Genomic DNA, 21,198 nt, shown 5'->3' with positions numbered 1-21,198 from the left:
AACAAAGAAAGAGGACACACAAATGTGTAACAAAGGAAGAATGGTGTTTTTTATGCTATGTTGGGGGACTTCTTTTATTTTGTGACCAGGAGTAAGTTCCTTGAACTATTTTTATGATATATATTTATATAGACACACACTGGTCTTTAACCCGTACGGTGCATGATTATTTTAATCCTTATATACTGTAAATGATAATTTTAATATGTTGTTTCTGGGATTTGAACATCACACCGCCTAATCATAACAATAATTTTTAGGATTATATTATATGGTTATTTCATTTTAATTATCTAACGGTTGTGTATTGAGTGACCAAACTATGAATTGACCAGATAATCGACGAAACTTTTAATGTTATGTCGATGAAACTTTTAATGTTCGCACTTTAATATAATAGTATATATTTATATGATTCTCTGTGTGTGTGATGTATGATTTTGAGATAGACCACTTCAAAAAGGGAGGAATTATTTTTTGTATGGGGCTGCAACATAGAAGGTTTAATTGAAAATTTTGAGATTTGGGCGAGGAGATTGATTAAAATCCCAAGCCCAACCCTTGTTCCCTGCACTGCTCTTAGGTAGTAATATAATTTAATATTTATATAAGATAAGGTTTAATGGAGAACTTTTGTAAACGAAGAACCGAGATAACGATCTTTAAAAATTATTTATAAAATTGAAAAATTGAGTAGTTACAAATATTTACAATTCTTCGAAAAGAAACCAATCACAAACAATTTTTTTCAAATATAAAAAAAGATCATGAGAAAACCTTATAATCTGGGAATCCTATAGATTTTAAAATTCTATTTTCAAATCACATAAATTTTACAAGTTTTTTTGAATCTCGGTCAAAAATTTGGAAATTTTACATAATTCTTTTTATAAAATTCAGTTACTGATTCAAATATTGATGTTAAAAAGTAAATATAATGAAAACAAAAATGTTAATATACATTTATTTCGTAAAAAGAGGAGAAAAATATTTAGAATCTCGTTTTGAATATCAGGTTTTTTATTTCTCTTTCTAACTCCAAATCTTACTAATATATGAGCACTCACACTTATGTGAGATATGAGAACTAATCTCCACTACACAAATTTAAAGCTACTTTTAATGTAGGCTATTCATTTGAAATCTATCTTCTTCATCCCAACCATCACCATATCCTTCCTCCTCACTCCCCCAGCCTCTACTTCCGGCTACACCACCCCACACCTTTGTCAACCACCTATCCCTACTGTCTTCCCACCTAAAATCACCTAAAATCATCAATGTTAATAAAAAATTACCAAAGTCAAAAAAATCAACATGGTTGTGTTAGGAGGAAACATACACATAAACGAGATTTAATCTACCAATGCGGAGTACACACAAAACATGTGTGACACGAAAAATCCGTATCCTAACTTGTATTATTAATCCAAGCAATTATCATTAATGCAATAGATACATAACACCTCAATGGTGTCCCAAGCCAAACAATGTTCAACCAAACAATAACAATCAATCAAGGATGTCTAAGCACAATACTTAAGCATCCGCTCACGAGCGATACTTAAGTCTACATCTTAGACACTCCTCTCATCAATCAAACTCAATGACTATTTATATATAGTCATCAATCAAACTCAATGACTATTTATATATAGCCATCACAAAACTTAGCCAAGAAGACATACCTAATACGATTATAATACTAATTGTCTACTCATATAATTATTGCCTAATCCAATTGTGATAATAATTTCCTACCCATACAATTATTATACAATCCAATTATTATAATAATTGTATTATTACCCAATCCAATTATATCTTGTATCACCAAGCCCAGCCAATTACATTGGGTTGAAACCCAACAATCCTCCCATTTAACCTAATACTCTAGATTAGATTACACGGAAACCATCAAAATATCAACGTCTCTTCGCCGATGCCTCCCCTTGAACAAGAATTCATTCATCTCATTCTTCCAACTTTTGAGAATCACTACAACCCGTATAGTGACCACCAAACTATCGTTCTTCATAATAACGACATTTCCATCCACAAAATCACATGCATCAATCATGAATGCTCCTTACATCATTGAGTCACCCAATCCTTGCTTTCACAATCCTTTGGCCTCTTGAAGAAGAACAACAACATTATCCAAAATATTCGCCTGGTTTATCAAGCCACTAAAAAAATTCCGATTATCTCTTTCATCTCGTGTCGAGTCCAACCGATTTGATCCAGGTTGCAAGTCAACCTTCATACAGCACATAACTTTGTCTCTTCCCTCGTTAGTATGCTTCTTGTCATCAAATCCATCATCGTAATTCGTCATGCCAATTGAACCTCAAACTTTCCTCCAACTCAATTCACTAGGAACCTCGGTTCTGATACCACTTATTGCCCATCCAATTATGATAATAATTGTTTACCCATACAATTATTGCCCATCCAATTATATCTTATATCACTAGGCCCAACCAATCACATTGGGTTGAAACCCAATAGGTTGAACTACTCCCACCACCGACTGCAACTACGTACTTCCGACCACCCTCCGACCACTAAAATCAAAAAAGTTACAACCGTCAAAAAATAATCACTGTAGTTAAACATATAATCACTAGAAGAAAACCTTCATAACCACCACACAACAAGCACATCTGTCCATTATCTTCGATCACCACCTAAAATCATCCAACATTATACATAAATTATTATATGTAAATATAAATTACTACAATCGACCAAAAAATCACTGAACTTAATCACCAAATATATTCAGACAATCAGGAAATATCATCGCACTTCGAACGAAATCACCAAACATTCATATATGAGAAAAATCGAAATATAGGTCGGAAATTTGAATGGCGACAATGGTAAAGAAGACTGAGTGGTGCATTTTGACAATAACAATTATATAGTGAAAGAAGATTGAGAAAAATGAAGTTGAGTGGAGAGAATGGCGATGCAACTGACAAAAGGATATGTGGATTAGTGATGATCGATCTAAAAATGTATGATTGAATAGAGGATAATTAAGTTCGACCAAAATCTGATGAAGACCAAAATTTGATGACAAAGTCGGACTTGTGAATTTAGGAATTTTTTGGTTAAAAATAAGGGAATTGAGTTATTTTCTATGATGAAATTCGTGTACAATATACAATTATTTAATCATTAAATATAATTTCATAAGGCGGAGAACTTATTTTATTGTATAATATTTTAACATTTCCGTTTTTTGGGCAGACTACTCAATTCGAATTTACACCAATAAATTTGAGTATTTGTTATTCGGTAGTCGAACCGAGTCGCTTATTGATGTATATATATATGTGTGTGTGTGTGGAATACCTAAAATGGTAAACAAATCTGTCATTTACTATTTTTCAAAAATCGGTTATGGTTTTTTGTTTTTAATTTACATAATCTTTTTCCCTTTCTTTTTCTTTTTGTTATTATTTTACACAGATTTTATCGATTTTTTTAAAACTAATTGTTTCAGGTACATTCTCAACATTCATACAATTATTTTGAAAATCTATAGGTAATTACATTGGTTTACATGTTGATAATTAATAATTCTTTGCTGGGTAAAGCTTAACATAAAAGAAATATTTTTCTTCAGAAATAGGACATGCAACTTGTTTAAAATGCCACTCAGAGTTAAATCATCGGAAACCAACTTGATTTTTCAATACATATATAGACTATTTCCATGAACCATGATGACTATATGAAAGTTCATTTTATGTTATTAGTTCCTGTATTTTGTGTCATTAATTTCCCTAGATATTTACCATGTAATAATTTTAGTTTTAGTGCACGTTTTATCTCTTTCAATCCTGAGTAGAGCCATTCTCTAAGTAATGTTGTTCCAAAATATTTCAGAGATTGCATAAAAGCGTGCCACCCTAAATGTATAGGCAAGGATGATTCAGTCGTCAACACCGAAAATTCCTGGACTTGTGGTATGTAGTTAAATATTTAGTTTTTTGTTTGCAGTCTTCCTTTCCCTCATTTGAATGTGCTCAATACATGCCATATGGGTCACCGAGGAGAGTTGATCTTTGTGTTCACATATATTTTATTAAATTTTTGTTTTAGCCTTTTTAATGTTTTTATTTTAAGAACAAATTTGTAATTTAATTCAGTGGAATATCATAATGATGTATTTTTGTCTGGAGCTCGAATGTTCATTGTCCTGTCAGGAAAGAATTTACTAATATATAAAACTTATGCTACTGCTTCAGATGCTCATTCTTGCTTCATATGCCACAAAGGCCAGGATTTTATTTGCGTGGGCTGTCCAAAGGCTCTTTGCAGGCACTGCATTGGGCAAGTAGAATTTGTTCAGATTAGAGGAAACAAGGGTCTATGTCATGTCTGTTTGAAGTATGGGCTACTAGTTGAAGAAAAAAAGGATGGTGATTATGACAGGGTACGCTTACTTTACAGATAATAAGTAGATACACGAAATTATAGTAATATTTTCCAATTCCTTTTACCTCTAAAATTTTATCGTTTGTGAATACTATTAAATTTGAAGTATTTCAATCAGAAAGTTATTTGAAGAAAATATTTGCTGTGTCATCTTCAGAAGCAGGAAACATATAAAATATATGTAAAAATGAAGAAGAAATTGACCATCTTGGAAGTTTCATTTCTCGCATGTGCTTCAAAGTTACCTTATTATCTCATATTTATAGTATTTTCTTCAACTTAAAATTTAATATCACGACTGTCTGTTAGGTATTTCTACTTGTCCATGGTTCTTGCTTGGTTTATGGAAGGACAGTAAAATTTTTTACCATGGAATAATTGTAGATAATAAATATGATTACCTAATTGTTCTTAGCGTCGTGTTCTTTATCGCTGGGGTGAGGTGGGGTTGGGGTGGATTAAGATCAAGTTGGAGGTGAGATGATTGATGCAGGTGGTTATTCTATATTTTGTACTATAATGGCTATGAATTTTCTTTATTACTTGTCTTACTGTTTGCATGCAGAAATTTATGGAGGACTTTGGTTTAGCTTGGAAAATTATCAGGGAGAGAGAATCCTTGACTCTGAAATATCTCCGCTCTGCGGAAGATAAATGAAGAAAGGCGAATTCTATATGTCTTGTTGCGACTCAGATGAGAATGATGGTGTGAAGTCAGATATATATGACAAATTCCCTAAGGAAAACTTGAAAGCTCGCAGGATTCCTCCACTCCAGTACGCGTCAATAGAACCTGAGAACATGACTCTGGTGTACCTAAAGAGGGGGTTCGTTAGGAAACTTCTAAAGGGACCCAGGACCTTGTTTGATGACAAGTTAATCAGAAGTTTCGTTAAAATCAGAGCAGCTAGGAATGACCGTTTTGACCAGAACATTTTTAAGCTCTTGCAAGTCACAGGTTAGTGTTGCTGTGTTGGTAGATGCATATGTCGTTCGAAGTTCGAACTCGGTTCCATATTATTTTATAATGGTACAAAGTTAGCTTCTTAAAGATTATAGGTCGGGTCACATGCATACCGTCCTCATAGTATAAATTTAACTCTAATATTGTTGAATTATTTAATGAAATTGCACATTTTAAAACAATTGACTTGTATACATGTAGTTTGTCTCTTATGATTGCTGGACCTTAACATGATATTAGTTACTATAAAAAAAGCAGTTCAGTTTATTCTATCATGGATTTTCAGGCACAATATGGACTTACAATGGTGAAAATGATCCCGATGTATTATTGCATGTTTCAGGCATGGAGAATAAAATTAGTATCAATTTGCTCGAAAACTGCAACATAACCCAGGTAATTATATTGGTTTTAGTAAGTTTTGTCTAAGATATTATGTCTTGCTAAAAAATTCTTGATTCATGCTTACCTTTTTTTCAATGTTTAAAATTAAATTTTTTTGTAAAATTTTCAAGCTTATATTTGACTGTGATGAATTTGGAACTTTGTTGCTTCTATTTATTTGCAGGAAGAGTGCAAAGATTTGAAGATACACATACAACGTGGTCTTTTAAAACAGCCTACTGTAGTAAGTACTGTCCTTAGTAATAGTGTTATGTTATGATTTGTTATTTATTCTGTTTGATCTTATTAAGTTTGACATCATCGACTATTTTATCTAGCAAAAAAAACATCATTGCCTATCGACTTTGTAGCATCCCTTATATCCATGACTGTGGTTGTCCTTTATAAGCATATTTTAGTTGTCCAACATTGAGCATGTATCTATATTTGACAGGATGAGCTTGAACAGAAGGCAATAATTTTGCACGAGGATATAACGAAACATGTAAGCATGTGTTTAATATTGATTATGCTTAGTGAACCATTTTTATTTATGCATATTATCTTACATAAAGTTTATCAGTATGTTTAACCTTTCTGAATTCTTCTTACTTCTTTCTGAATCTTCTATTTAATAAATTGTTGCGCTCAACAGTTTCCCTGTATTAGCTTAACTCAATCATTTGGTACATGTTCTGTTTTTACTTCAAGTGGATTGCTACAGAGCTGTAGAGGCTTAAAAATCGTTTTGATCTAGCTTGTGAAAAAGGGTGGAGACGACAATATCCTTTATTATTAGAATAATTCATTACATATGCTATTTATACTACAATTATTACCTCAATTGTTCACCTTCACCCATTGACCTCTGTACAATGATTGAATTTGAAAAAAAAAGAGACCTTCTCCTGAAATCTGATGAGCAGGCAAAGTTACTGAATATTGTTCCCCATGTGGTCGCTGCTGCTGAAGGGGAACTTGAAAGTCTTTCTAGGAACTGTTTGAAAGCTCCAGTTACTGGCGAAAGTAGATCAGGTACAACATATACACTGAGTAATAGTAACAGTATAAATACTGATCTTAACTTTGCATGTTCCAATATGGAAAGGTTATTAATTTTGAGACACCTATTGGAATACATTTAAGCATCCTTAGTTTAATAGGCTAGTGCTGCATTTCGCCATTTTAAAACCTAAACTTTAACAAGTTCTATTTATACCTAAATAATGTGAATTTCAAAAAAAATTAAACTGACCCCTGTCAAGCTAGTCCCGGCTTTGTGGTTGGTTAGTAGATGATACTTTTCTAAATTATTTATATAGGGGTCATTTTTATGAATTTCCAAGGATTTGATTCGATCTTGTTATTCTCAGGTAAATTAGCGGAAGATAATAGGCCACCAATGGAGGAAGAAGCCGAGGCAATACTTCAAACAGGAGGTCAGAGGTTCAGACCCTGTGATAGTCCATAGGACCCTGAGTTGTGCATTTAACCTAATATCAAACATCTCATTTTAAATTGAGATGCATGAAAAGTTATTCCGAACTTCTATTAATATTTGTTGAATTGCTCAACAAATATTAATAACATAATCATCGTATCTCCATGTTAACCTACCCGATTCTTTTTAAGATCTAACCATTAATATTTAGTTACTTAAAATCATCTCCAAAGGTTGGACTTTGACAAATCATCGTAAATTATAATTTTTACCTTTTCTATGCAAATAATTTTCGACCCTTCTCCTAAAAAATGCCCCAATTGTTGGCACCCCTTTAAAATATTTATATTATTTAGTTATACTAATATATTGTATTTTTAAATTGTTATCCATATAATGATAAATAAGTTGGCACCTTGCTCAAGGGATGCCGACTTTTGGCACCCCATCAACTTTAATAGAGAGCCAACAAGGGTGTTGTGCCATATCAAGCCACGTGGAAGTTGGCAGCCCTTGTTGGAATTGCTTTAATGCTATGATTTGTGCATGTCTAAACAAATCAATATAACTAGCTCTATTTGAACCTAGTTGACATAGTATTACTGTATATTCATCGGCTTAAAATCATATCTTCTTCAATTTTGTCTGTTTATACACATTACAGATAGAGCATAACATACATATACTTAAAGAGTATTGCAGAGTTCAATACTTAATGTGCCAATTCAACAGTTACAAACCAATTACTAAAAAGGAAAACTGTACTTGATATTATTATATTATATTTATGTTCTTTAAATCATTGATTATTACATAGTGCAGTTGAGATATATTATTTCAATTGGCCTTTTCCACTCATAGTTCGACGTTTATGTGCCAACTATGCATGTGTTCTGCTTATTATGACAAACATCATTTGACAAATACTTGTCATGTATGTCGTATGTGTAGGAGATCAAGTAATACACAATCCAAGCGCATCTCTAGAGAGGACTCAAAGTATTATAATCGGTCCAGGGAATGATGAAGCAATCGGACATGAAAAAGCTGAGGGTTCCACAGCAAAAGAAGTTAGAAAAGGTTAGTATATGAAATTAGTTAAATATTAATGTCATCATTATTTTGTTGTTTCTTCTAGTTTTTACAATTCTTTCAGTCTTAGTATCAATGGATGACAAAGGTATACTATTGTGTATTCTCCCGCCAGTCATGCGTAAATTAGAAGACTAGAACCAACCAAACATACCCAGTATATCCTGAGTCTGAAGATGGTGAGATGTACACAGACCTTACTCCAATCCCAAAAAATGAAGAGTTTCTAAAAGGACTCCCGGATAAAACAATCCACTATGAGAAAAAATGTGTAAAATTTTAAAGTTTCAAGCATGCAATATAGAAGGAAAGGGGCATATTAAGCAAATAAGATGATCATCACACTCTTTTGAGAACTTCAAACCCTGTATAACCCACGTCTTGCACCCCATGATACGGGATTTGTTAAACTTACCAAAGATCACCTAGTTTAGTTCAAAGTCTCTAAAAAATCCTATTTAGTTTAGTTTAATGTCTCTAAAAAATCCTATTTGAGGTCATACCTTCTTAAATCTAGCCCTCTACAGATCACTACGCCCTCTAGTACTGCCTCCTACAAACATGACCAAACAAACGTTAAGCGCAGCTAACATAGTATTATTATATCGCTCTAACATCATGTTTTCTCCATAATATCTCTTTTACACATATAAGAGACACTACATTATACAGTACTTGCACAGTTTATACAGTTCACAGCTCAATGAGTCAATATCACAACCCAGATTTTACCTGGGAAAACTTATTGATAGCCAGAACCTCAAAACTCTCAGTCATAATGTTGCTTCTCTAAACGTGTCAGTGTTATTGTAGTCCAGGTGTAATATGCAGCGTCCTGTATATATACCAAGATAGGAACCTGTACTTGATATTGTAATATTATACAATATATAAGCACGTTTTCAATTAAAATAAAGTAAAATTGTTGATAACATCATGTATCATAAGGCTTATTAGGAATGGTGTGATCATTTCTCCCTCCCGATTTAATTTCCTTAAATGTGTTATTTAGTATCCATTTCTAGTGTTCACTTTATAATGTATAATAATTTGATAGCAAATAGCTCTGGTGCAATGCACTACATTTTTCACGTTGTGTGAAAATTTATTTATTTTCTGCTATTCTTAGTGAATGCACACATTTACCTCTATGTAAATATGTTTAAATGAAACCATGTTATGTTATATTCTGTGGAAAAGGAATTTTTTTTAAGTCAGACGTTTTTTCCTGACCACATCAATACAAGTGACAAGTATTAATAATTATGTAAATGCAGGCTGCCTACATTTATCGTTGACTCCCTATGATATTCCATGTAATGGTAGAATGTGCTAATTAAGATATATTCAGTTATTTTGCACTATGCGCAATATGTTGTGCTATTATACGCAATGCGTGTGACGTTCACTCCAAGTCCCCAATATATATATGTCCAATCCAGAAAATGAAACCATGATTTTATATGTGCAGAGAAAAAAAAAATATAAGTCTTATATTTTGACAATCAATACTAATACAAGTTCTCAGTATTATTACTTATTTAAATGAATTTTACCTATATGTGTCATTGGTTCCCTATGATATTACATGTATTCTCTGAATTTCTAATTATTACAGACTGCGGATGAGACTTTTTCTGTGGAGTGGTCATTTTCGCTCATAATTCAAAGTCTTATGTTCCGTCTATGCATGTGTGATGCCCATTATGACAAGCATCATTTGACAAATACCTGTCATGTGTGCAGAAGATCAAGTAGTACTGGATCTGAGCAAATCTTCTGAGATGACTGAAACTGTTGCAATCGGTCCAGTGGATGATCATATAGTCGAACAAGAAATATTTGAGGGTTCTACTGCACAAATTACAGGTGGCCAGTATAAGACACTATTTCATTATTTATGACAATAAAATTCGTTTGTTCCTTTTAGTTCTTAAATTTCTTGCAGTCTTAGTATCAACAATTGAAGAAGCTACACCATTGGCTAGTCTCCCGTAGTTTTGTGCATATTTGATAAAAGACTAATATATTGTAACATATATTTAAAAAAATTGGCAATTTATATAAAAATATTACAATGATCATATCTCCCTGTCAATTTTCGAATCTCTTTTTCAGATCTCACCATTACTTTCTGGTAACTTAATTTTTTCCCTTTCAAAACTATGATAGTGTTTGTCTCAATATTTATTGTTTGTCTCCAAATAATCTCTTTTACATGTATGACACATGTAGGAGATCATACATAATAGTTGTATAACAGAGCTCATTACTCGATGAGCCAATTCAGCAAATTAGAAAATATCAATTATCTAGGAAAACTATATGTCAAGTACAACCTTAAAACTCTTACTCACAACATTTCTTTCAAAGAAACTTGTACGTTATTGTGTTATAGTATATTTTATTGGACATTCTAGTATAAAAAATATTTTCCTGACGAAGTATATGTCATTATTTTCTTATTTTCTCTACAAGTCCTTTTCGAGTTCTTATTGGCAATGTCTTATACATTTTTAGCTAGAGCTCTAGCTCTGGCACAATGCGCTAATTTATTCATACTATGTAATTTAGTGCTGTGTGTAAATTTATTTATGTTATGTTATTTTCACTCAGTGCGGGCCCTAAATCCATATCCAGTAGATTTGTTCATTCTAGAAAATTGTTTATTATATATTCTTCGGCAGAGGACAAAAGAATGCAGGTCTGATAGGTTGTCTGGACCATATTAAGACATGTGATCAGCATTGTGAATTTTACTCATAATTTCGCATTCTTGACTTGTTTACTCTCAGTAAGCAATGACGTCAAAGATAATGGTCGACCAAGCGTTCCAGTGGATCATCAGGACCTCAAATGGAACATCATAACTCCAGCAGGGGCAGTGAGCGGTCCTTACCGGATTGACGACCTCAAGTGCGTGACAGAAGTTCTTCCGTTTTACTCGCAGTACTTAATGGTCCGGAAGGGAGCTAGCAGAAATTCTGCAATCACGATTCATGACGCCATTGATAAAGAAAACACAAAGATTGCTACAACAGACATTACTGAAGGTTAGTATAGGATAGTATTTTACATTGTGGTTTCAAGAAATTATATATCCATACCATTATGTTGTCTCCCAGAAGTTTTGCATGTATTAGAAGTCTAAAATTCATAATGGATGTCAACAAAAAAACTAGAACTCAAAAGAAAATATACAATGAGCGTAACCCTATGCCATATTACGAAGTAAAAGCTACCTTTTTATAACACATCCTGGAAATTGTTCATTGTACGCTGTAGTCTTGATCAGTATCTAGGAAAACATTCTCATAACTACAATATCAAAATTGTGACTTACTATATTGATGATAGGGATGAGAAAAAACCAGAATTGTGGCAAAACCGCACTAAACCAAAGTTATTACATCGTTTTACGTAACAAATAAAAGATGTTCTTAATACTGTAATATACTTTACTGAATTTCCTTGTATGAAATATATTTCATCTATAGGTATGTAAACATGTTTCCTTTTGTTAAAATATATGTCTATATATACGGCATTTAGTTGACCGTGATTTTCTCTTACAGTTTATTACAAATCCTTTTCAGATACTGTTATCCGTTGTTCATGTCTGGTACATTTGTAGCAAATAGCTCCCGATAAATGTGCTGATTTATTTTTATGCTGTCATCAATTTTCGCACGAAGCACTAAATTTCTATATTTTGTGATTTGCTGCGCAATGCAACCCCTTAAATCCATGTCCAATAATTTTTAGTTTTTCCAGAAAATAAAAGTAAGACAAATTATGCAATATATGACAAAACATAATGTATATCATTTGGTTAAATTTGTTCAAGCCTCTACCTGATACCTATGTTTGTGATTTTGGTTTATTTTAATATGATGTGTATGGTTCATCTTTATTTCCTACCTATGGCAGATGAGATCTATTACTGCATCACGCATAATTTGATGCTTTTCTATTGATTATCCTCAGGTAATGAGGAAAATAATGGTCAAATATTTGACAAACAATTGGAGGCACTTATGATCAAGGAAAATAATGGTCAAATATCTGACAAACAATTGGAGGCACTTATGAAAGATCTACGCGAGACATGTATTTTAGCTGCAACACCTCAACCTGCCACAATATGTGAAGAGGATCCCAAGTGGAATATTTTACTTTCAGGAGGGGTAGAAAAAGGTCCTTACTCGCTCAGAAGCCTAAAGGGCGTGCATGACATTTCTTCTACCTCTTCACAGTACATAAAGGTATGGAATGAAGGTGAAAGCAAAGAAACTGCGATAACATTATCTGATGCATTGAAATTACTTTCTCAGAAGTGAGGGGTATATGCACTATTGTATTATGGACCAATTGGACTGTAAAACAAAGTTGGTGAAAGGAGATACATATGGAGAGTCTATGTATTCAATTAGTCATTTTTGAAGTTATGAGGTAAGCAATAGTAATATTTTGATGCTCTTTGCGGAAGATTAGAAGAAGTTGGTTTGATGGAACTATAGAAAAATTATTATGATATTTTAGATATTTGTTTTAGAAATAAAAACTTCATTTGACATTCATATTTCTATTGGTGAATTATAAACGTGTAGGTGACTTTATATTTTGAACTTTTAAATATTTTTATTCAGTTATTTTATTCAATATTAAAATTTCTGTTATATGTTCTTTTCATTGCAATTGTTAACACCAAAAATTAGTAGACTTTATACGAGAGAGATTCTTTATCTTAGATTCAATTAAATGATTTCTGTTTATTTTTCAAAACACTTCTTGTTAATTTTTTATTTTAATATTAGGTTAGAGGCCCTAATTTAACTCAATATAAATCATTGCGGTCCTATATTGATCTCACTAGAAATTTGGGTCAAAGTTGATTATCTGTGTTGTTGAGAGTGTGTTAAAAAATTGGCCCAAAATGCTGCCTAGATACAAAGTTTAGATGAGTGTTGTGTACATACGTGAGAGCATCTGACGTGCTGGGCAAATACGCAGTTAACAACCCATAAAAAACATACATGAAAATGGAGTGACCTTGTCAATTGACATGACACTCCTCCATCCATTAAATGTTTAAACGGTTCAACCAAATTCATCATACATCTCTAACCCTCACAAACTCATCACACCCCAATTTTCTCTCAAAATGATCCCTACTCTTAAAACTCACAAAGTCATTTTATAATCACGATAGAGAGAGAAAATGATAGAAATACTGTTGAACCAAATGGTACTTATATTATTTCAGAACTTTAAACTCTCTTTTGATTTGATTGTTCATTATTTAATCCAGTTTTGCACTTATTTATATTTTATATTAGGGTTGTCAAAAAAATTTGAAAAATCTGATATTCGTCCAAAAAATCCGCATCGTATCCGAAAAAAACGAATATTATCCGTATCCGAAACAACGCGGATATTATCCGTATTCAAATCCGACGATTGCGGATACGGATACGGATATAGGTATATTCGTATCCGATAATATCCGAATTTATATTAAAAATTTATTATATTAAATTTATATTGTGTGAACGTGTATATATATACATATATATATATATTAAATATTATGTTTATACAAATTTTACAGATATATGTAAAAAAATCATATGAGTTCAACAATTTAAAGATAACAATTATATTAAAAAGAGAAATTAAATTATTTTTTTGAAAAAATAAAAAAAGATTAAATCATTTTAACTCTTATTTTAATTTTCAAAAGTAAATTTTTAATTTTTACTAAATTTTTTCAATTTTTTTCAATTTTTAACATAAAAATAAAAATCTGATTGAAAATCGGATTCAAATCCGGATATTATCCGTATCCGGATATTATCCGTCGAATCCGGATTCAGATATTATTGTTTAAATACTTCCGGATTCAGATTCGGATACAGATTTTTAGATTCAGATACGGATATAGCCAGATTTTTATCCGAATTATCCGTTTGATAGCCCTATTTTTATACTTGCGATTAATTATATCTATATTTGTAGGGAGACCAGGATATACTCTTCTATTATATTTCTCTCCTTAGCTTTCTTCCTAAGTTAACATCTGATTAGGTCTCATCATTAAAATCATTAAAATCCTGCTTTCAAGCATCAAACTATACGATTCCGGTCAAAATGACACTACGCCATAAGTGGGCTAGTGTAATGCAAGTGTTACAAGAAGCGTTACATTAGTTAAGAAATTTTTGTTCTATTTTAACACCTCTGAATTAGTGTTACAACATCTATAAAGCTATAAAACTAGTGTTACACAAAAATGCTGGTGTTGCCGAACATGTAACACCATTACCTGGTGTTACATTAGTTACTTTCTTAATTTTTAAAAATATTAAAATGAAAATATTACCATAAAATTAGATTTAAAATTATATTATGTATTATTCATGATTATAAATATCATATATAACATAAAATTAAGTTTTTTGAATAGAAATATATAAGATATTACTTTAATTTTATATATACTATTTTTTTTATTAATTAGTATGAAAAACTAAAATAAAAAAGTTAAAAATTAAGCACGTTCTACGAGATGAAAAATAATGCGGTATTTTTCCCCCCAAAACAAAAACATACACAATCGATTTACATCCACCTTTCTCTATCTCTATTCCCCCATTTTTCACTGTGATATTCTCTCGCCCTATTTTTCTCTCTCTCTAAATTACATACTTATTATCATAATATATAAGCCCTAATTGGAGAAAGATAAATGAGTAGCACTAAGATGGGCCGTTGATTTCATCGACAATTCCACTATGCTATCAAGTACTCTTTTCAATTAATCCCTATGCTATCTATATTGTTATTGTATTTTTTATTAATTAAATTATGATTTTGTTATCTATTGTTGTTGTAGGATGATTCGACTTTGAGTGAGCAGAAGAGAGATGCAGAAGCTAATTGGAAATCTCAGGTTTGCTTTTTCTGTCCAATTGTTTCGAAATTATTGAATTAGGTTTAGTGTGTTTCGATTAATAGCAAGTAATTAAGATTTGTTGCTAATTTTTGTTGCTAATTTTTGTATATTTTTTAACACTGGATAATGTAGTTTATGTAATTTGGTTTTTTATGTCGGATTATGTTATGATTAATGTGGTTTGGATTGGTTGGATGGATTTTTGTAGTGGTCCTCCGAGATTTGAGGGGGATCGACCTAGGTTTGGTGACAGGGATGGGTATCGTGCTGGCCCAAGAGGACCACCTGGAGAATTTGGTGGTGAGAAGGGTGGAGCTCTAGCTGATTATCAGCCTGCTTTTAGGGTAAATGCCATTTCCTTGTATAGTTTTGGCTTCTGCTAGTTTACTCTTATATGTGATTTTTTTATCGATTGTTAATTGTTATGAAGCTGTCTATGTTTTTGCCTGTATGCATATACAGTAGGAAGTTATATTATATATACAGTGTGGTGTCATATTTATGCCTTGAAACCTAATTTTGATTATGCATCACTGTTTAACAGTCTTAAAGACCATTATATACGCACTTTTATACATCTTGTTTAATTTGTGTTGGTGTTTTCTGTTGACGGAGGAATTTGGTAACAACAAATTTTGAGGTTCGTAGCCGGAATCAAGATCTATGATGGTGGTTCTTCATCGAAAAATGTGAACAACGTTCGTCGGGAAACATGAACAGTGTTTGTCGGGAAACATAAACAGTGTTCATCGGAAAATATGAACAGTGTTTGGTGGTGGTGATTATTGGTGGCTGAGATTGCTTAGGGTTGATGGTGGCTCCTTATGGCTCTCGTTTTCGACCCCTTACAATTTGCCTACGTATCCCTATTTATAGGGAATCAAGCCAACGTAGTTCTTGGGGTACAAGAAATTTAACGGGCTTAGATCTCTTGTCCCGAGACCCAGTAGGAAACCTATTGCAAACCGCCTTCTACTAGCTTTAGGAATGTCCTCTGATGAGGCCCAACCACAAAGGCCCAAGGCTCGTCCGCAACTTCGAGACTTCACGGATAAGGCATCTCCCTGGCCGAGGATAACCCTCCGCTAACAGCTGTTTCTCTAATTTGTGGACTCAGGCATAGCCGTGGTTCACCCCAAATATTGGACGCATCCTTGTCCCCCGGATAAGGAGCCCGTACCAGATTGCAGGATAAGTGATCACAAGTTTTTGGGTGCAAAGTGCAGGATAGTCTGAAGTCTCCCAACAAGGACACCCGTTGACTATAGAGATATAGCTCCCAAAGCACACACCAAAGTTTACCCCACATCCACAATGAGGACACTCATTAACTACCGGAGGAGGCCTTTTGTCCAGGCATATCCCTGGAGGTCTCTGACCATGGACACCGCCTTCCTGTGGTTGTATTATAGGAATGAGTTCTTCAATAGAGTACCTGCAAAAATTATGTTAATAATAATAATCTTCTTCCTCCTTAAAGCCTCCAAAGTCCACGTCCAAGCAACATGTCAAAGTTGTATTTCGCGCCAAGTAGAATCTAAGGGCGCGCCCAAACATTTCTGTATGTTGGCGCCACCTTGTGTTATCATCCTTAGATATCTTTATAGGGCGCGCCTTAACTTATTCAATGGTTAGGACTCGCCTTAACTCTGACCAATAAAAGCCAATGTATGAATCCGTCTAAGTAATCATGTCCGAGGAATCCGTCCAAGAAATCTGTCAATAAATATTTAGGGCTCGCCCTAACTTTTTTAATGGAAAGGGCTTGCCCTGACCCGTCCAAGGGTTTTGGCTCGCCAAGCTGTCCAAGGTTTGGGCTCGCCCTAACTCGTCCAAGGTTGGGGCTCGCCCTAACTCGTCCAAGATTGGGGCTCGCCCTAACTTTGTCCAGGGTTTGGGCGCGCCCTACCTTTTCCAAGGTTTGGGCTCACCCTAACTCGTCCAAGGTTGGGGCTCGCCCCAACGAGCCCTAACTATTCCAAGGTTGGGCTTACCCTAACTCGTTCAAAGTTGGGGCTCACCCCAACTCGTCCAAGATTGGGGCTCGCCCTAACTCGTCCAAGGTTTGGGCGCACCCTAACTTTTCCAAGGTTTGGGCTCGCCCTAACTTTTCCAGCAAAAACCCATTTCCTTGGACATTCGTCCTTGGTCATCCGTCCTTGGCTGTCTGTGAAAACCTATTTTCTTGGCGTCCGTCCAAATTGAGTTCTATTGACCCGACTTTGACCCGGATGACTTTCATACCAAATTTTGGCTATAACAACTACTCCCAAATTCCATATGTCATTGTTAATGGGATTGGAATTGTAACTTTCTTGGCTTCAAAAAATTTGTACACGTCGTTCTCTAAATAAGACGCACCTATATTGGTTTAGCTTTTTGGGCGCAGTCAAAGAATTTTAACTGATTCATACGTCAATTATGGGATACATATGTACGTACTATTTTTAAACCTAAGCAAAAATCATTTCATTCTTAATCATGAGGGCGTGCCCTCCGCATCTTCATCTATGAAGGCGTATCCTCGGCCTTTGGCATCTTTCCCACCCCATTGAGGGAAATTCCTCCGTAAGAAATACATCTAACTCGATAAAGTTTTTAAACTTGGAGGGCGCGCCCTGTATTAAAGGAGCATTTTTACCGACAAGGTTTTTATCTTTCCATAGGATATATAGGATTCATAGATCCATATCTAACGCTTAGGATGTGCATCAATTTTGGGAAAAAATGATTAAAAGCCAAGCAACTGATCCAACCCTCATTTTCATTTTTTTGAGGGTGAAGATTATACCACCACTTGATTTTTTGTGGCATATTAGGTGCAAAGCTAGAATTTATTATAACATGAGCTTGGATGACAATGTTGAAGATAGAATTGGAATGACAATTTTGACGAGAACAGGGACAAGATCGTTTCGGAATGACAATTTGATGCGGAGAACAAAGATCAGAATATTGATAGTGCTTGGAAGGTGAGGAAATTTGCATTGATATTTACTAGTAGGCTTACCCCTGTACCTCTTCTGCTCAGACATCGTCAATCTGTTTACTCCTCCACCCAAACCCCCCAACATCACCATCACAATCACCACAAAATCCAATCTTCATCGCCGGTCATTCAAGAAACTCTTCAGTTTCCTATGCAGGTTCATATTTTATGTTAATTATTGGATTTTTGATATACCCTTTTGAATTCTTGATGAATCTTGCTGACCCTTTTTGTGATTTGTGTGATTTCAGAAAGTTAGTGGTGGTATCGAAGGAATTGGTATTGGTCATACAATAAATATTAAATTTTGTTCTTCTTGTTCTTACAAGTATGTTTCGTCCCCCTTTAATTTTTTAATGCCAATATGTATGAGATCATGTTTATGTACTAATCAGGTGTTGGATTTGTGTTTTTAGGAAATTTTGTTTCTGTTTTAGTGAATGTTGGTTTATGTAGTAGTATTTTGACAAACAGAATTTAAAGTTTGGATTTTTTGGTGTTTGCTAGTGTATTTTTGTAGAATTTTGAATGTTTATATAGTATGTATTCGGTATGCATGAGCGTTTCGAGTTAATTGGGGATTGTATTTACTGTTTGTATTAAAGGAGTACGGAAAACCAACTGTAGAAGGTTGATTAAGCACTCTTCAAATATAGGCACATCAGCAAGAATATAACTTTATCCTAAACTTAAGAGAAAATTTATGTAAGCTCTTAGATACATAGAGCAGTGGAACATCCATCATTGAACTATTCTGCAATTAATCGATATTTGACCTTAAAGTCAGTATGAGGAATAACGTATACTCAAAGAAGGGATTCATGGATAATAGGTGATCCAAGGTAGATATGAGCACAAGGACTTCAAAACAAAAACTATTCAATAAACTACAAAACGTAAGCATAAAACTAAATTATATCTTAGATCTATAAACTCATTCTTAACAAAAAAATATGCCTCTAATTATGTTACCAAACTCAATGTCGTGTCCAACAATAAACGGGAACCTTGGCTTGAACAGTCATAAAGAGTACTATAAAGAGTATAGTACTGGCTCCACACTTTTATCTTGTAAGAACAAAGCTGCTTATATTCATAAACTCTAATTTATTTGAGAGATATAATTATGCTATATTGATTTGATTGACGCAATTTCTTTTCTTAATTCACCAAGCATCATGCCACCTTGTGATGATTTAAACAATGATGATGACGGATTTGTTTACTCCTTCTCAAGTAATGAGTTAGACTCTCCACCTCAGGTAACTTTAGTGTTCAGATCATTGGCATACTCTGCTTTTACCGAGTTATTTAACTCCTTTTGTAAACTTGAATTGCTATTTTATCTTTTAAAACTTAGCAATATTTCATGTTTACAGTGTTCTGGTTTCTAACTAATGTTCCTTGCTATTTAAATTTTCCCAAAATTTCAGAGACTTGGTGTGTTAGAGAAAGACTATGTAGTGGTGGAGGATAGTGTCATCGGTCTACAGGTCAAGTACTGATTTCAGAGGATGCAACTTTTTTCTTGTGCTAGATACTGTGCTCTAAGGCTATGCAGGAACTCTAGTATCTGAGAAGATTACATTTTACAGCCAAATAGTTGGCAATGCAGTTGAGTAACTAACTCGGTGTTGCATTTCTTATGCAAGATTTTAGAGATGCCATAGCCATATATCCTGACTTGGCTGATGTCGGGTATGACTTTTTCACTTTTATATATACGAGAAGCTAATCAGTCTCCTGTGTTGAATTGATAGTTTTTTGACGAGTATATTTTTTAAGAACCTTATCTATCTTCTTCCGATATATAAGAGACAATTACTATCCATTTTTAAAATCTTGTCATTTTTCAGAAAATTTGTTTGTCATATTATTTAGGACAACTAGTGATCTTAATGCTCAAGCTATATTAAAATAACAATCGCTTTAATGTGCCAGTTCACTAATTTAATCATTTGTATTTTTCACTAGATCCACCAAGGAAAAGCAGGTAAATGATATTCATTCTCTAACATTTGCTTAATGTTAATTCAGTTTGTGATGCAGTTGACTAACTAATAAGACATTACTTCTGATAAGAAAGTTACTAGATTGACAAGAAAATCTTGGGAACATGTCAAGCAAAGCATAAGAAGAGTCAGACATAAGGTATGTCCTTGAGATGGCCGAGTATGGTTTTAATATTCTACCAAAGGTATGGGAATGTGTTTCATTAAACAACTAAAGCACAAATTATGCTACAACATGAAACTGTTGTTGGCCCTTGTCAGGATGGTTATAAATGTATGAGATAGCTTTGTCATTGTTACGAGGAGTCTGTGTTTACTGTAAATAATGTTTGCCTATCTGAGGTATTTAAGTGGATTAAGGTTCCTTAGCAAAAAGGAAGTGGATTGAAGTTTACAATTGTTATTCCAAGTCATCATGACATGATGTATTGTTTGCTTTTCCATAAATTGCCGGTGCTAGCAGAAATTTGTTTCTTTTACCCATATTGCAAGCTGAATGTTAAAGTGAATTTAGTGCAACTTTTCTTTGAGCAATAGTAAATACTAATTCTGTTTATGGAGAGTGTACATGTGTGGTTTAAGTGAACTCGGCTCGGCTCAGCTCATTTCCTTAAACGAGCCGATCGCAAACAAGAAAATAAGCACTGATATATATGACTTAGAATAATTATTTAGAATAATTGTGTATTTTTTCTAAAAATCATGACTAGGCTGGAATCAGTACATTTTTAAGTATGTAATTACCCTACTGAAAAATCTTCAATATTAAATAGTCTGATTTTTAATTACTTAAGCTGCATTGTTACTAATGGTGATAGTAATTTTACAGGGGCTGGGTTTTCATCAAAAAGAACATACATGTTTGGAAAAACTTTCTATACAGGTACAAGTAAATCAATATATCTATTA

General features: G+C 33.5%; 2 protein-coding genes across 2 annotated transcripts; both read left to right on the top strand.

Moving 5' to 3' along the window:
- Positions 1-6,675: 6,675 nt before the first annotated feature.
- Positions 6,676-10,237, top strand: LOC141706968 (uncharacterized). Its single transcript, XM_074509891.1, has 4 exons — positions 6,676-6,835; positions 7,174-7,239; positions 8,193-8,321; positions 10,080-10,237. Exons 1-4 carry the CDS (start codon positions 6,676-6,678, stop codon positions 10,235-10,237), a joined length of 513 nt encoding a protein of 170 aa, XP_074365992.1.
- A 597-nt stretch (positions 10,238-10,834) lies between these two features.
- On the top strand, positions 10,835-12,744 carry LOC141706960 (uncharacterized). Its single transcript, XM_074509878.1, has 4 exons — positions 10,835-10,911; positions 11,021-11,037; positions 11,129-11,386; positions 12,321-12,744. Exons 1-4 carry the CDS (start codon positions 10,835-10,837, stop codon positions 12,671-12,673), a joined length of 705 nt encoding a protein of 234 aa, XP_074365979.1. The 3' UTR covers positions 12,674-12,744.
- The last annotated feature ends 8,454 nt before the right edge of the window (positions 12,745-21,198 follow it).

The sequence above is a fragment of the Apium graveolens genome, chromosome 1 (assembly GCF_009905375.1).
Source record: "Apium graveolens cultivar Ventura chromosome 1, ASM990537v1, whole genome shotgun sequence".
NCBI lineage: Eukaryota > Viridiplantae > Streptophyta > Magnoliopsida > Apiales > Apiaceae > Apium > Apium graveolens.
This window is presented reverse-complemented; position numbering and strand designations above follow the sequence as displayed.

Coding starts and splice junctions, on each gene's coding strand:
- LOC141706960 (XM_074509878.1), top strand. CDS start 10,835: ATGTCTTATACATTTTTAGCTAGAGCTCTAGCTCTGGCACAATGCGCT. Junction 11,387..12,320: donor TACAACAGACATTACTGAAG/GTTAGTATAGGA, acceptor GATTATCCTCAG/GTAATGAGGAAAATAATGGT.
- LOC141706968 (XM_074509891.1), top strand. CDS start 6,676: ATGATTGAATTTGAAAAAAAAAGAGACCTTCTCCTGAAATCTGATGAG. Junction 6,836..7,173: donor TACTGGCGAAAGTAGATCAG/GTACAACATATA, acceptor TGTTATTCTCAG/GTAAATTAGCGGAAGATAAT. Junction 7,240..8,192: donor GGCAATACTTCAAACAGGAG/GTCAGAGGTTCA, acceptor TCGTATGTGTAG/GAGATCAAGTAATACACAAT.